At 42.2% G+C, this 16,399-nt stretch overlaps 1 protein-coding gene across 1 annotated transcript in view; it reads left to right on the plus strand.

Annotated features, from left to right (window-relative positions):
• The first annotated feature begins 5,701 nt into the window (after positions 1-5,701).
• FUNDC1 (FUN14 domain containing 1) overlaps positions 5,702-16,399 on the plus strand; it is a 24,583-nt gene continuing 13,885 nt past the window's right edge. The window contains exons 1-3 of the mRNA XM_012001598.1: positions 5,702-5,898; positions 6,600-6,756; positions 10,871-10,946. Coding sequence (XP_011856988.1) covers positions 5,871-5,898; positions 6,600-6,756; positions 10,871-10,946 — 261 coding nt within the window. The 5' untranslated portion in view covers positions 5,702-5,870. The remainder of the gene's footprint in view (positions 5,899-6,599; positions 6,757-10,870; positions 10,947-16,399) is intronic.

Here is a 16,399-nt window from a genome sequence, read left to right on the forward strand (position 1 = left end):
CTCAACCTCCTAGGTTTAAGTGATCCTCCCACCTCAGCTTCCCGAGTAGCTGGGACCACAGGTGTGCGACACCATGTCTGGCTAATTTTTTATATTATATTTTATTTTATTTTTGAGATGGTGTCTCGCTCTGTCACCCAGGCTGGAGTGCAGTGACGTGATCTTGGCTCACTGCAACCTCTGCCCTCCTGGGCTCAAGCGATTCTCCAGCCTCAGCCTCCTGAGTAGCTGTGACTACAGGTGCGTGCCACCGTGTCTGTCTAATTTTTAAATTTTTAGTAGAGACCGGCTTTTACCACGTTGGCCAGGCCCGTCTCAAACTCCCAATCTCAGGTTATCTGCCTGCCTCAGCCTCCCAAAGTGCTGGCAGTACAGGCATGAGCCACTGCACCCAGCTAATTTTTTATTTTTTTGTTTTGTAGAAACGAGGGTCTCCCTATGTTGCCCAGGCTGGTCTCAAAGTCCTGGGCTTAAGTGATCCTCCTGCCTCAGCCTCCCAAAGTGGGATTACAGGCCTGAGCCACCACACCCAGCTGCTGACTCATACTTTAAAAAATCCGTGTCACACATGAGGACTAAATTCTGATTTTTTTATCTTGCCCAAATTCCTATCTAAGGGGTCTGGGGAGACATGCTCTACAAATCATAAATTCTCATCAGATGGGTTTTATTTAACCCTATATATTGTGACTTACTTTCCAAACTGACTCTGGCATAACATTACGAGACAAGGAAGAAAATCAAAATGTTTTACCCCGAAATTTTTCTTTGCCATATTTTGAAATGACCTACAAAGCTGTTCTTTGTGGGGGAAAATTTGCATCTGTAAAGAATCTACATGAACATAGGTAGATATTTTTCTTCCAAACCCTCCTAATCCTAAAGAAATTAACTAAAATCTGAATAGGAAACATTTGTCATCTATTGTTTCTAAGGGCAGCCACCATAAGACTTCAAAAGAACTTTGGTCTTCACAGTCTTTATCTTACCCTGAACATTCCCTTTCTATGAATCCCAGGTTTTTAGATAAACTCAACCAATTGTCAATCAGAAAATGTTTAAGTTCACCTACAGCCTGGAAGCCCCCATTTTGAGTTGTCCCACCTTTCTGGACCAAACCAATATATTTCTTTCTTTTTTTTTGAAATGGAGTCTCTCTCCTCTCTGTCACCCAGGCTAGAGTGCAGAGGCACAGTCTCAGCTTGCTGCAACCTCCGCCTCCCGGGTTCAAGCGATTCTCCTACTTCAGCCTCCCAAGTAGCTCGGACCACAGGCACGTGCCACGACACTTGGCTAATTTTTGTATTTTTAGTAGAGAATAGGTTTCACCATGTTGGCCAGGCTGACCTCAAGTGAGCTGTCCCCCTTGGCCTCCCGAAGTGCTGGGATTACAGGCCTCAGCCACCATGCTCGGCCTCCAGTGTATTTCTTAAATGTATTTGATTGATGTCTCATGCCTCTCTAAAATGTATAAAACCAAGCTACATCCTGACCACCTGGGGTCCATGTTCTCAGGACCTCCTGAGGGCTGTGTCACGGGCCACGGTCACTTATATTTGGCTAAGAATAAAGCTCTTCAAATATTTTACAGAGTTTGACTCTTTTCGTTGACACACATAAACGTGCAGTAAGTCCTCACTTAACTTTCACAGTAGACCTATGATTTCTACTCAGTGAATTGAAAGTAAATCTTATAGAACAATATAGTCAATTCAACAATTTTTCACCAACGTCCTGAAATAATCACTTTAATCACTTTCAGGGTCTGATTTAAAATCTTGAATGAGACATATTTCTTGGTCCCATTCTCAATTTAGGTGTGAGTTTGAGGAGGCACAGGGTGAGTATAGGTTTGGTTACACTAATGTTTTAAAAATTTTATATAGTCATTAGTCACTATGTCTGGATAAAATGTTGTTTCTTGGGATCAGCAACACAATGAACTTAATTGCCTTAGAATGGACACATTATTTCAGTGTGTCTGTATTCATTAGGCCACCCTATTAATGTCCAAAGTTTCTAATATCCTCACTTTTGAGATACTTCAGTCTCTCATTTATTATTATTATTATTATTTTTTGAGATAGAGTCTTGCTCTGTCTCGCCCAGGCTGGAGTGCAGTGGTGTGATCTCAGCTCACTGCAGCCTCCGCCCCCCAGGTTCAAGCAATTCTCCTGTCTCAGCCTCCTGAGTAGCTGGGACTACAGGCATGCACCCCCATACCCGGCTAATTTTTGTATTTTTTTTAGTAGAGATGGGGTTTCACCAAGTTGGCTAGGCTGGTCTCAAACTCCTGACCTCAAGTTGTCCTCCTGCCTCAGCCTCCTAAAGTGCTGGGATTATAGGCGTGAGTCACCAAACCCGGCTCTCATTTATTATTATTATTACTATTATTATTTTCAAAATGGTGTTCTGCTCTTGTCGTCCAGTCTGGAGTGCAATGGCGTGATCTTGGCTCACTGCAACCTCTGCCTCCTGGGTTCAAGAGATTCTCCTGCTTCAGCCTCCTGAGTAGCTGGGATTATAGGTGCCCACCACCACACCCAGCTAATTTTTTGTATTTTTAGTAGAGACGGGGTTTCTCCAAGTTGGTCAGGCTGGTCTCGAACTCCCGACCTCAGGTGATCCACCCACCTCGGCCTCCCAAAGTGTTGGGATTACAGGCGCGAGTCACGGTGCCCAGCCCAGTCTCTCATCTTAATTGTGTTCTTTTTTGGCTATGTATTTAGACAGTTTGTGGTCTTCTCCTCCGTCCTCTTCCCCCAACTGTAAAAAGTAAAATAGAGGTTCCTCTTCAAAGACTTTCCTCCTCGTCTAATTAGGAATAAATAGTCACTTCTCTTAAAAGCAAAATTTATTCAGAGACCTGTGCTAACATTCTTAAATGTCTGCTAGCCGTAATAAAGAAATCAATGTACTTTATCTTCTTAGCTCCCACAATTTAGCCTCAATATTTGCCTTGGCATGCTTATACTGGTCCAAGCAAGCATTAGGTCATAGCCTGTTCCTCTTCCTTATTTAAAAGTGTTTTTATCTTTCTCAGCATTCCACAAGTTACTTCCTCCTTCATTTGTTCTCCTCTACCTTTGCCTCTTTTAAAAAGTTCTAAGCTGCTAGCCAATCAGGACAAACATAGAATGTGAGGTCTCGTTCCAGCCAATGGAAACCGGACACAGCAGTAAGGTAGACGCGTGGGGTTATAAACGACCCTGTCTCCTTTGTTCAGTGTACTCTTGTGGCAAAACTGCTAGTGAGTGTACCCTTTCTGCAAAAAGTAAAAATGGCCTTACTAAATAAATGAAATTTATGTTCAAGTGCTATTTCTTTATGGCACTGGAGAGCAAGCATTTCAAACACAACCTTGCAAACCACCTCCATGAACATTAATTTCAATAAAGTGATTGCCAGGATTGTCCACATGCTTTTGCTAGTCTCTACATAGTGAACTTATAGTGGGTGGTAGCAAAAGAGAATTTGATTTTCCAATCAGTTTTAAATTAAAATAAAACACAATTGAAGCTAACAGAGCTTCAATTATTTGCAGAGATATGGTAAGAAATACAGGGAGACAAGTTACTTGTTACTAGAAATTAGTATCATAATACAAATGACAATGAAGGTAAGCCATTCAATTTATAGGGATTTTACATGCTTAGGAAAATTCCTTTCCCAGTCAACAAATGACAAAACATAAACTTGCAAGCTATGTATTACGTTGGTGCAAAAGTAATTGCGGTTTGCTATTAAAATTAACAAATAAGGATATTAGTAAATGGGCATATTGTAAAAAGAAATAAGGAAGTGCCAGGATTTGAAAAGCCAAGTGCAATTATGCAAGCCAATTTTTTAAGTAATGCAATTTATACCAAATTCCTTGTTTTTCCATTAAAATGAATACTGAGAGGACTTTTGTTTAATTGTACAGTAGATGTGGGTGCAATGCAAGTTCAAGACAAATTTCTGGGTTGGTTTATGTGGACTTGGGTTAGCTGCTTGGTGATCAATATGGCTTTGTATTCATAGAATCCCATGGGGTTTCTGGGTGAAGACCTTGACCTTGTTGCTCTGTCAGATTTAAATAACAAGAATGATGCTGGCCAGGTACGGTGGCTCACCCCTGTAATCACAGCACTTTGGGAGGCCCAGGTGGGTGGATCACTGAGGCTAGGAGTTCGAGACCAGCCTGGGCAACATGGTGAAACCCCGTCTCTACTAAAAATACAAAAACTAGCCGGGCGTGGTGGCACATGCCTGTAATCTCAGCTCCTTGGGATGTTGAGAGACTGAAGCAGGAGAATCACTTGAACTCGGGAGGTGGAGGTTGCAGTGAGCCAAGATTGCACCATTGCACTCCAGCCTGGGCGACAGAGCGAGATTCTGTCTCAAGCAAGCAAAAGAATGACACTAAAAAATTATGTCCTCTTGCCAGGTCAGGAATTACGAGGTTTCTAGGCCCTTCTTTACTTCCTTTGGATTCCTGGCAGGAAATCAAGAGAGAGAGCAAGTAAACAGATTCCAATTTCCAGCAGCAGGGCATTAGAAAAATTTTGGTCCTTTTGTGAGCCCTTGCGCCCTTAGAAAAGTATGGCTTGAAACAGGGTTTCTCTTATCTTTTACAAGCCTTTTTCCTCAAGCATTGGAATTCTGGTAGAGTGTTCAAAATACTGTTAAAAAATTATTCTGACAGTGTGCAAGTGATGGGCCTGACAAAAAACTATGGGACACTTCTTAAAATGGTAAGGAAGACTTTGTTCATGACTATTGCAATAGGTGTCAAAACTATTGCAATATAACCCTGCATGGTGGCTCGCATCTGTAATCCCAGCACTTTGGGATGCAGAGGCAGGAAGACTGCTTGAGCCCAGAAGTTCAAGACCAGCCTGGGCAACACAGGGATACCTAGTCTCCACAAAATATAAAAATAAATTAGCCAGGAGTGGTGATGCACGCCTGGAGTCCCAGCTACTCTGGAGGCTGAGGTGGGCTGATCTCTTGGGCCCAGGAGTTTGAGGCTGCAGTGAGCCATGATCGCGCCACTGCACTCCAGCCTGGTGACAGAGCAATACCCTTTCTTGAAAAACAAAGACTATGGCAATAGGGGTGAGTGATGGGTCTCAACTCTGAATATAGCAGGGAATTTATAGTAAATGATCAGAGTGAATGGATCAATGGGTGGAAGATTACCAAGAGCAGACATGAGGGGTAGAGGTATTCTTGCTAAGTCAATTTAACAGGATTTTTGCTGGTGGCAGAATGATCAGATATCAAGGGTGGGGTTGAGGAATTTGATCGGATATTGAGGGTGATTCGATATTAAGGGTGGGGGAGTTCTCACTAAACTGACTTAACTGTATTCTTGCCACAAATGGACTAGGCAGGTCAAAGACGACCCAAGGAGGAGACTCAGTTAAAAACAGCTCAGAGGAGCCTCCTGACTAAAGTTTGGTCAAGAGAGTCTTTGTCAATACCCAGCTGGTTTTCCCTTTGTACCACCATGTAGCGCCCTTCCCCCCATACCTTCAGCCCTTAAGGCTCTTTAAAACAAAATAATCAAATTCAAGTTATGGAAATTCGAGGAGGGGCGGTCCCTCCCCCTTCCTAGCTGCGGAAGACAATGGACTACAAGTCCCCTGCGCTCTCGCGGGGCTATGATCCGACCGGCCCTGCCCACATTCCGGAGTCTCGCGCGTGCGCAGAAGGCAGAAGGTCCTGCGCTGAGAGAAGGGGGCGGAGACAGGACTACGCGCCTGGAGTAGGAGGAGGAGGGAAAAAGAGACCATAGATTTCCATCCTTGCCTAGAGCGGCCCTTAAAGTGCCAGGGAGAGGAGGGCGGGCGGGGACCACTCCAGAATTGGCCGCTGGCGGAATCATGGCGACCCGGAACCCCCCTCCCCAAGGTGAGCGGCGAGGGCCTGAAGTGGTATCTGGGACGCGGCTCACAGCTCTCGACCTTGCTCCCATGGCACCTCTTCCTTCCCCTGCCCTAGGATTCTTCGAACTGTATATATTTTTTTAAGGCAGCCCCTTTGAGCACCCCCTCCGAGCCAGACTTTTTCGTCCCCCTCCGGAACTCAAGCGGAGAGCCACCCCCACCCCCAGCACAGCCCTACCTACCTCCTGCCTTACCTTCACCTCCGGCCCTTTATCTCCATCTTCAAATGTATTATTATTTTCTTTTTTTAAACGTCTAGACTCTAGTGATTTCGCTGGGCTCCAGACTAGTTATCTCAGAGGAGGACCCCTCCCCACCCCCATTCCTTCCACTGATGAAAATGGACCCTTCTCTGACCTTGACCCTACTAAGATTTGGAGGTTGGGGTGACCCCTCACTACTGTGTCATTTCTGAGTTGGCCCTGGCTTCGTGACCCCAGGCTGGTCCCTGGGCCTTTGGGAAAGCAGATGGGGGTCATTGTTGTAGGGCCCTTTACTCTTGAGGCCCTGGTCTCAGGAATTGAGTTAAGTCAGTAGTTTCCATGTGGGCATTTTTAGCTGTAGGCCAAAAGTAATGAGTTGTAACAGATATTTAAAAAGATGTATGGGACATTTCTGACTTTTGATTGACTCTACATTTATTTTTTGCATTTTGCTATTTTGAAGAATATGAAAGTGATGACGACTCTTATGAAGTGTTGGATTTAACTGAGTATGCAAGAAGACACCAGTGGTGGAATCGAGTGTTTGGCCACAGTTCGGGACCTATGGTAGAAAAATACTCAGTAGCTACCCAGATTGTAATGGGTGGCGTTACTGGCTGGTGAGAACAACGTCTTTTTCATTAAATTTCATTTGGGGGCCTGACCCTGCTGACCTTTCATACATCGGGAAGAGTCACCGTGCACATGCAGTGGGTCTACACTGTTAATTCTGGAAGAGGCTTTTCTCTGAGTTAAAATTGATGTAATCTACATGCCCAGGCTCCCTGTTGGGTTTTGGCGATCCCCTCCCCCATGCCCACCGCTGTTCCTCTCCTCCCTCCTCATCCTTCTTTTGATTCTTCAGCAAATGTCGTGGATCTGATTCAGTGATAGTAGATAGGAAGAAATATATGAGTTAATTATATGTAAATTTTTACATTTCATTCAGTGCTAACTACTGAAAAAACCTAAGAAACTCCCACGGTAGAATTGGCCTCTAGTATTGTCAGCCCCGTACAGAGCAGTGTAAAATGCTCAGTATGAATTATTGGTGATGATACAGATGATTCTGTTTTTTATGGGCTCGTTCAGATTATGATAACTCTTTGAAAAAGAGCTGTAGAACATTAGTTCTGTGTTGAAATTAAAGGTCTGATTGCTTACTTGGGAATATTGTGGAGTCCAGTAAGAAGTGGTTAATAACCATCAGCCTGACCAGTTAACATTTCAGACCACGTGATAACACAATGGCTACTGTGGATCTAATTCTGTTCTTATAATAAAAAGGCTAGCCAGATAACAAGGGGGCAGAAACAAATTTGACTGTTTTGAAAATGTTCGTGACTGTAGAGAAATTTTGGAGTTAGTGAGGGTGCTTAACTTGTGCATAAGCATTTTTTCTTAGATTCTCTTTTAAGTTCATCTTACATTGATGTAACTGAAATATTTACATGTTTCCACTTGATAAGTATAACGAGTGTTTTTATTTGTGTTTTACATGCACCTTGGAATAATGACACACTCCTCTATGCCTTTTTGCATATGCCATTTTATGATAGAAATACTCATTGTCAAGATTCTGTGTTGCAGAGGTGCGGCATTTATTCATGATATGTACTTACTAATGCTGCTGCAGGAAAAAAGCCTGCAATTAGGAGAGAGATGCCTGTCAGGGCCTGGTCATTCAGATGATTCTCCACAGGCAGATAGTTCCTCTAGCCCTGTAATTCAGGGTATGGCTCTCTGCTTAAATAAGCTCACAATTTGGTGCCATGGGTGATTGGTTAATGTCAGTCAGGGCCTAAAGTCCAGTCTTAAAACAGACTCAAAAATAATTGAGAATAGAATTATCAAGTCATTTCATTGTTTCTCCTTGGAGACCAGACTCCTTGTAGATCAAGCCCCATCATTGGCAGAAGTTTGCTCGGAAAGCCTGGAGACAGAGCAGCAGGAGATAGGTTCATTGTAGTGACTGATGCCATCAAGCAATGGATATACATGCTTGTGGAGCACAGTCCGAGGGACATTGTGGCTGCTGCCTGCCTTTTCTGTTCCCTTTTCTGCGCCTTTGTTGCTGACTCCCCTACTGAGGGGCACATTCTTTATGGTAATACAGTCATCCCTCAGCATAGGATACCAAAATCTGCAGATGCTCATGTCCCTGATATAAAAAGGCATAGTATTTGCTTATAACCTGCACACTCTCTCGTACACTTTAAATCATCTCTTAATTACTTACAACACCTAATACAATGTAAGTGCTATGTAAATACTTGTTATATGGAATTTTAAAAATCCGTGTTACTTTTTATTTTTTTTGTCTTTTTTTTTCAAGTTTTGTGCCCTGATTGGTTTAATTGTAGATGCGAAACATAAAGAGAGCTGACTGTGTGTGTATGTGTGTGTGTATATATGTATATATGTGTATACATATATACGCGCATACACGTGTATATGTATACATGTGTATGTATATATGTGTGTGTATATATAGAACCGTGGAGGCCAGGTGTGGTGGCTCATATGTATATATGTGTGTGTGTATATATGTATGCACACATATATACATATACATATATACATATACACACACACACATTTGGATTATAGCCAGGTGTTGGTCCAGGAGCTGTATAATAGAACTCTAATAATTATGCAGGCAATTTGTTGCAATGACTGTATTCAGTGTAGTAAATTTTTGCAATTTTCTTAGGATGTAAAACTGATGTTATTGTGGTGTATATTAAGGAGGAACAGTTAATAGGCACTAACCTAACAAGTTAGCAATTTAGACCAATTCAAGACATGAATAGGAGGCTGAGGAGATTTTATTTAGCTGTAGGTAAGCTGTAGGCTTTTGATCATGACAATTTTTTTTTTTTTTTTTTTGAGATGGAGTTTTTTTTGAGATCTCCGCTCACTGCAACCTCCGCCTCCCGGATTCAAGCGATTCTCCTGTCCCAACCTCCCGAGTAGCTGGGATTACAGGCACGTGCCACCACGCCTGGCTAATTTTTGTATTTTTAGTAGAGACGGGGTTTCACCATGTTGGTCAGGCTGGTCTCGAACTCCTGACCTCGTGATCCGCCCACCTCGGCCTCCCAAAGTGCTGGGATTACAGGCGTGAGCCACCGTGCCCGGCCCATGACAAAAAATTAAAACTATTATCAGGATGGGTGATTGCTAGGAGAGATGGGAGGTGTCAAGAACAGAGGGCCCTTAAGAATGTTCTGGAAGAAAGGTAATGATGACCTTGAGAATGGAAAGGAGAAAACAGTCAAATAACATTTTGGAGATAAAATATATAGAACTGTGGAGGCCAGGTGCGGTGGCTTACACTTGTAATCCCAGCACTTTGGGAGGCCAAGGCGGATGAAATCACCTGAGATCAGGAGTTCAAGAGCAGCCTGGCCAACATTGTGAAACCCCGTCTCTACTAAAAATACAACAATTAGCCGGGTGTGGTGGCGGGTGCCTGTAATCCCAGCTACTCGGGAGGTTGGGACAGGAGAATCGCTTGAATCCGGGAGGCGGAGGTTGCAGTGAGCGGAGATCATGCCATTGCACTCCAGCCTGGGTGACAGAACGAGCTCCATCTAAAATATAAATAAACAAAATAAAATAACAACAGAAATGTACTCTCTCACAGTTCCGGAGGCTAGAAGTCTGTAATCAGGATGTCAACAGGGTTTGTTCCTTCTTGGAGGCTCAGAGGGAGATATCTGTTTTATGTTTCTCTGCTAGCTTCTGGTGGTTGCCAGCAATCCTTGTCATTCCTTGGCTTGTAAATGTATTATTCCAGTCTCTGCCTCTGTTGTCCTCACATGTCGTCTTCTCTCTGTGTGCGTCCTTATCGGATTAAAGGCCCAACCTGTCCAGTATGATCTCATCTGAACTCATTACATCTGCAGTGACTCTGTTTTAAAATAAGGTCACATTTAGAGGTTTTGGGAAGGATGTGAATTTTAGGGGGGACACCATTCAACCCAGTGCAGAAGGCTAGATTAGAAATATAGGATTCATTTGCACAGTGTGGATCTGGAATGCTGAAGGGAATGTGAGCTCACTGAAGGAGCGAATTAATCATGAAAGAAGTATGAGCTGACACAGGGTAGATGAGACACAAAAAACGTTTAATATAAAAATAGGTAGATCTAGATAAGGAGGCTTTTAGAAATGTGGGCTGAAGTGTAGTCATTGAGTGGAACAACAGCTGGACCTGAAAGGGTAGGAAAGCTTTAAATAGGTAGAGCTAGGCAGAAACCCCTAGAAGCAGGGAGATTAATAGCTTGAGCAAAGGTGATGACCTATTTGGAAGTTAATGGGGCTGGAGCCAAAGGTGGGGGTCAACCAGGTATATGGACCATCTTGACTGTATTAAGCAAAACGTCACTTTTATTATGGGAGGTTTCAGCTTATGCAAATGTAGGAGGAGTGTAGTGAACCCCTGAGTACTTGTCGTTATTTTAGTAGCTGCTCTTTTTTTCTATAAATTCCCCTCCTCTTCTCTCTGTCCCTTATTTTGAAGCAAATTTCAGACATTTTAGATTGTGCATTTTTGACTAGCCTATATAACTGAGGGGCTTCTGAGAAGGTTTCTGAGCAGGTAAGGGATGTGATCAAAAGAAATGCGAAGACAGAAGATTTTATTAGGAAAGCAATGAAAAGTAGAAGAGGGAGAGGATTGAGTACATAATTGATTGTTTTCATCTTTTGTTATTTCTTTGATTAAAGGTGTGCAGGATTTCTGTTCCAGAAAGTTGGAAAACTTGCAGCAACTGCAGTAGGTGGTGGCTTTCTTCTTCTTCAGGTATGTCAGAGCTTTAAGCACTTGCCTTTGCTTACATAAAAGGTGGAATTTTTCTTTTAGGCATCAGCTTATGAAAGAGCTACAATGAGTTTGGGAAGCTGACTTTTGTCTTGAAAGATAACGATTTAAATATTTCTGAGTTATTAAGCATAGTTTGATCTCAGCTATTAAAAAGACAGCCATTGCCGGGTGCGTTGGCTCACACCTGTAATCCCAGCACTTTGGGAGGCAGAGGCAGGCAGATCCCTTGAGGTCAGATGTTCAAGACCAGTCTGGCCAACATGGTGAAACCCTGTCTGTACTGAAAGTACAAAAATTAAAATTAGCTGGCGTGGTGGCACACGCCTATAGTCCCAGCTACTTGGGAGGCTGAGGCAGGAGAATCACTTGAACCCAGGAAGCGGAGGTTGCAGTGAGCCGAGATCGTGCCATTGCACTCCCACCTGGGCAACAAGAGTGAAACTCTGTTTCCAAAAAAAAAAAAGAAAAAAAAAAACAAAAAAAATCCATAATCTTATATCTGAGGCAGGTAGATTTGAAGTTTTAGTTTTGTTCATATTCTTGTAAGTATAAGATCTACAAATGCTTTGCCATTAGAGGATGTTTATCAGGGCATTATCTGGCATTCATGTCTGTTTGGCATATATTTTTTCAAAAATATCGTTCCTTGAAGATCAAATATAGTAAATCCAAAAATTGAAAATCTCTAGGAATGAATGTGAGCAACACTTTTAAAGATACAGAGAACTGTCAGTTGTACTAGATTAAAAATGATTGATGTTCATAGCAACCAAAATCTGAATTCAGCACCTAAGCCATCGATCATGTAATAACTAGTATAGTTGCTTTAAGTACAAGGGGACTGGATTTGTATGTATGAAGCACAGATTTTGAGTTGTTCACTGAGCAGCCTTTTAAAAATATGTATATGTTTTCTTTCTCTTGGTGACATTATTAGGAATAATTGCTTATTACTTGTGGTAAGAGGTAAAAAAGAACATGATTAATACCTAAATTTAGTTCTTTGGATGAATATGCCAGCATTAGCACAGATGATAATTTTACTTAAGCTGATTTTGACTTGGTTTTATATGGAATCAAGAGCATATTTTATTCCATAGCTATTTTGAAGACTCAGTTGTCATTTCTGTTAGTGTAAAAGGGTACTGGACTGAAGCAGAGTTTCCTAAAATGTTCACAGAATGGAGAGAAATGTATATTTTAATCCACTCTGCGTGTCAGTTTTTCAGAAGTCCATTTCAGTTCACTCAATATGCACCATTCAAATCCACATTTTGTCATTGCCACCTCCCACTTTTCTGCATTTAGTCCACACATTCTTTGAAGTTTTTAAGGCAGAACAACATAGGATCTGTCTACATCAAACCAGTTTTTCCCACAAATATGACTAACCTTGAAAACTCAGTAGAAGGAAAGTGAAAGGGGAAATAAAGTAACAAATGACTTTTAGGCTAATTGCCTAATATTCTTTAGGCCCACTTTCATATTTTGGTGACCTTTCTTATATTTAAAGATAAATATTAGTTTATTTAGAACTTAAAGCTTTTCTAGCAACAGTATTAAGTGTTTTCCAATAGATATTTATTACACTGCCGTCTTAAAGTACACAATCTCTTCGTTTTAAGTTTTTGGAGTTACACATGCTTATAATTCAAAGGGCCAAGTAGTTGTGCAAGGCTTGTTACAGGTTAGTGTAATCCTCCACCTCTCTCACTACCCCCGTTTTTCCATCCCCTGAGACATCCACTTTGAACTCTTAACTGATTCTTAAGGTAGTTATCTCTTTTTCCCTAAACAAGTTAATTGGACATTTCTTGATCTTTCAGTTTTAGGTGTGAACTCTTGGCTCCCCATTATGGAATAGGAAAATTTAGCTGCCATTTATTGAACTGTTTTATTTTCCCTACACTTCTCCCCCCAATCTCACATACCTGAATACTTTCTTCCCTCTCCCTCGATCGTCTAAGTGTAGTTACTTCCCTTTTTTCATAATTGTGTTAGATCATTCATTACATGGAGTTCACTGAGATTGATTACTTAAGAGTTCACTGAACTTCTTGAACCTGTGAATTTATGTCTTTAATCATATTTGGGAAGGTTTTGGCCATTATTTTTACTAGGAAGTTTGGGATTTTTTGTTGTTGTTTTGAGACAGAGTCTCGCTCTGTCGCCCAGGCTAGAGTGCAGTGGCACAATCTTGGCTCACTGCAACCTCCGCCTCCCTGGGTTCAAGCGATTTTCCTGCCTCAGCCTCCCGAGTAGCTGGGTTTAGAGGAGCCTGCCACCGCGCCCGGCTAAGTTTTGTATTTTTAGTAGAGACGGGGTTTCACCATGTTGGCCAGGCTGGTCTCAAACTCCTGACCTCAGGCAATCTGCCAGCCTCAGCCTCTCAAAGTGCTGGGATTACAGGTGTGAGCCACCGCGCCCAGCCAGGATTTTTTCTTTTTCTTTTTCTTTTTTTTTTTTTTCACTCTGTCTCCCAGGCTGGAGTGCAGTGGCACAATCTCAGCTCACTGCAAGCTTCGCCTCCCGGGTTCACGCCATTCTCCTGCCTCAGCCTTCTGAGTAGCTGGGACTACAGGTGCCCGCCACCATGCCCAGCTAACTTTTTGTATTTTTTTAGTAGAGACAGGGTTTCACCATGTTAGCCAGGATGGTCTTGATCTCCTGACCTCGTGATCTGCCTGCCTTGGCCTCCCAAAGTGCTGGGATTACAGGTGTGAGCCACTACGCCCGGCCCAGGATTATTTCTTTAGACAACTACTAGTTGTGAAAATCATCTTTCATTGTCATATGTATCAAATAGTTCATCAGTTTAACCTTCTGGGCCAACTTGGTCCCAGAGTCATCTGTCCTGTTTGCTTTCTAGGCCTGGTATACAGCTCTTACCCTGGGATCTCTCTTCAATACCTTCTGGATATTCCCTTTGTTTTTGTTTTGGGTTGTTTCCTATATGTTATGTCTTTTGTTTGTTTGTTTGTTTTTTGAGACAGTCTTGCTCTGTTGCCCAGGCTAGAGTGCAGTGGTGCAGTCTCACTCACTATAAACTCTGCCTCCTGGGCTCAAGGGAATCCTCCTGCCTCAGCCTCCCAAGTAGCTGGGACTACAGGCATGTGCCACCATGCCCAGCTAATTTTTGTATTTTTGAATAATAGGTCTTGCTATGTTGCCCAGGCTGGTCTCGAACTCCTGGGCTCAAGCATTCCACCCGTCTTGGCCTCCCAAAGTGTTGGGATTACAGGGGTGAGGCACTGCACCTGGCCTATCCTATGTCTTGATGTAGTCTCTTATTTTGGTGGACACATCCTCCAGTAGCTTTCGTAGAAAATGAGAATGGGAACTATAGTTTTTGAGACTTTGCATGTCTGAAAATTTCTTCATTTTATCCTCACATTTGTTTGATAATTTATTAATAGCTGGGTTTAGATATTGCTCCATTGTCTTCTGACTTCCAATGATGCTGTTAAAAGTCTAAAGTAATTCTAATTTCTGAACCTTTACATGTGTGGGTTTGTTTTTTTTTTCCCTTTCAATAAATGCTTATGGGATTTTCTTTTGTCCTCAGTATTCTGATTTTTCCCAGTGATGTGCCTTCCTTTCGGCCTATTTTCATCCACTGTGCTGGAAACTCAAGGGGCCCTTTCAGTTTGGAGAAATTTTCTTTATATTTATTTAGTTAGTGATATCCTGCTCTTTAATTTTCCCATCTTTTTTTCTGTGGTTCCCATTAAATCTATCTCCTGGACCACTTGTCTAATTTTTCTTTCTTTATTTATTTTACAGTTTTAGACTTATTTTTTGTTTTTTTTTAAATATAGATGAGGTCTTGCTGTGTTGCCTAGGCTGGTCTCAAGCAATCCTCCTGCCTTGGCCTCCCAAAATGTTGGGATTACAGGCATGAGCCACTGTGCTTGGCCTAATAATCTTTTTTTTTTCTTTCTTTCTTAGATTTGGCAGAACACTAATAATCTTTTCAGTTTTCCACTTTCATTGGTCTATTTTCTGAGAGATTTCTTCAACCTCAACAAGATTTTTTGTTTTTTTGGTTTTTTTTTTGAGACAGAGTCTCACTCTGTTTGCCCGGGCTGGAGTGCAGTGGTGTGATCTTGGCTCACTACAGCCTTGACCTCCCAGGCTCAGGTGATTTCTCCACCCCAGCTTCCCAAGTAGCTGGGACTACAGGCATGCGCCACCATGCCTGGCTAATTTTTTGTATTTTCAGTAGAGATGGAGTTTTGCTGTGTTGCCCAGGCTGGTCTTGAACTCCTGAGCTTGAGCAGTCCACCCACCTTGGCCTCCCAAAGTGCTGGGATTACAGATGTGAGCCACCATGCCCAGCTGTTGTTCTTTTAATGTGACTTTAGCATTCTGTTCCTTGCTTTTCCTTCATGGATGCAGTGAGCAGTATCTTTTTTAAAATTTTTTAGTGGCTAATATTTGGATACTTTTTTTTTAAGAGATTGGTGGGATGTATTTATTATGTGTGATTTGTCCTCCCCTAACCCATTGTTTCAACCAATGCAATGGTTAGAAGACAGTCCCTTCAATAAGACTTTTAGGAACACATCATATTACTGGAGCACTAACATTCTTGGAAACCATTTTAATTGCATATCTATAGACCAGGAAGGTTTGTGAGAGAGGGTATAGTCGAATGTCTTCTCTAATTCGAAGATAGAAGGTTCTTAGAAAGAGGCGGAGAGTGAAAGTTTTCCTTAAATCACCAGATGCTAGTTGGAAGTGACTGCCTTAATAGACTGCAGGTTCAGAGTGTTGATCCAAATAGTCTGTCCTACAAGCAATTCTTAGCATCTACACAGAATGTTCATCTAGCAGTTTATTTTTTCAGCTTTACAAACAACTCTGCAGTGACTAGCCATTTATATACATCTTTGCACACTTGTCTAAGACAAAGCAAAAATATATTTAGGCCAGACGTGGTGGCTCACGCCTGTAATCCCAGCACTTTGGGAGGCCGAGGCGGGCGGATCACCTGAGGTCAGGAGTTCGAGACCAGCCTGGCCAACAAGGTGAAACCCCATCTCTACTAAAAATACAAATATTAGCCGGGCATGGTGGCGTGCGCCTGTAATCCCAGCTACTCGGGAGGCTGAGGCAGGAACATCACTTGAACCTGGGAGTCAGAGGTTGCAGTGAGCCGAGATCATGCCATTATATGCCAGCATGGGTGACAAGAGCGAAACTCTGTCTCAAAAAAAAAAAAAATATATATATGTATACACATACATACACATATACATATTTAAGCCTCTTGATTGTCAAGCAGCCTTCCAGAAAATATTCCTTTTATCCCCATATGAGAGGATCCACCAGCTTTTCCCCCTTTTCATACTGTACTCTTTGTTTTTTGTTTTTTGTTTTTTTTTCTGAGACAGAGTTTCACTCTGTTGCCCAGGCTGGGGTGCAAGTGG

The sequence above is a fragment of the Mandrillus leucophaeus genome, unplaced genomic scaffold (assembly GCF_000951045.1).
Source record: "Mandrillus leucophaeus isolate KB7577 unplaced genomic scaffold, Mleu.le_1.0 Scaffold666, whole genome shotgun sequence".
NCBI lineage: Eukaryota > Metazoa > Chordata > Mammalia > Primates > Cercopithecidae > Mandrillus > Mandrillus leucophaeus.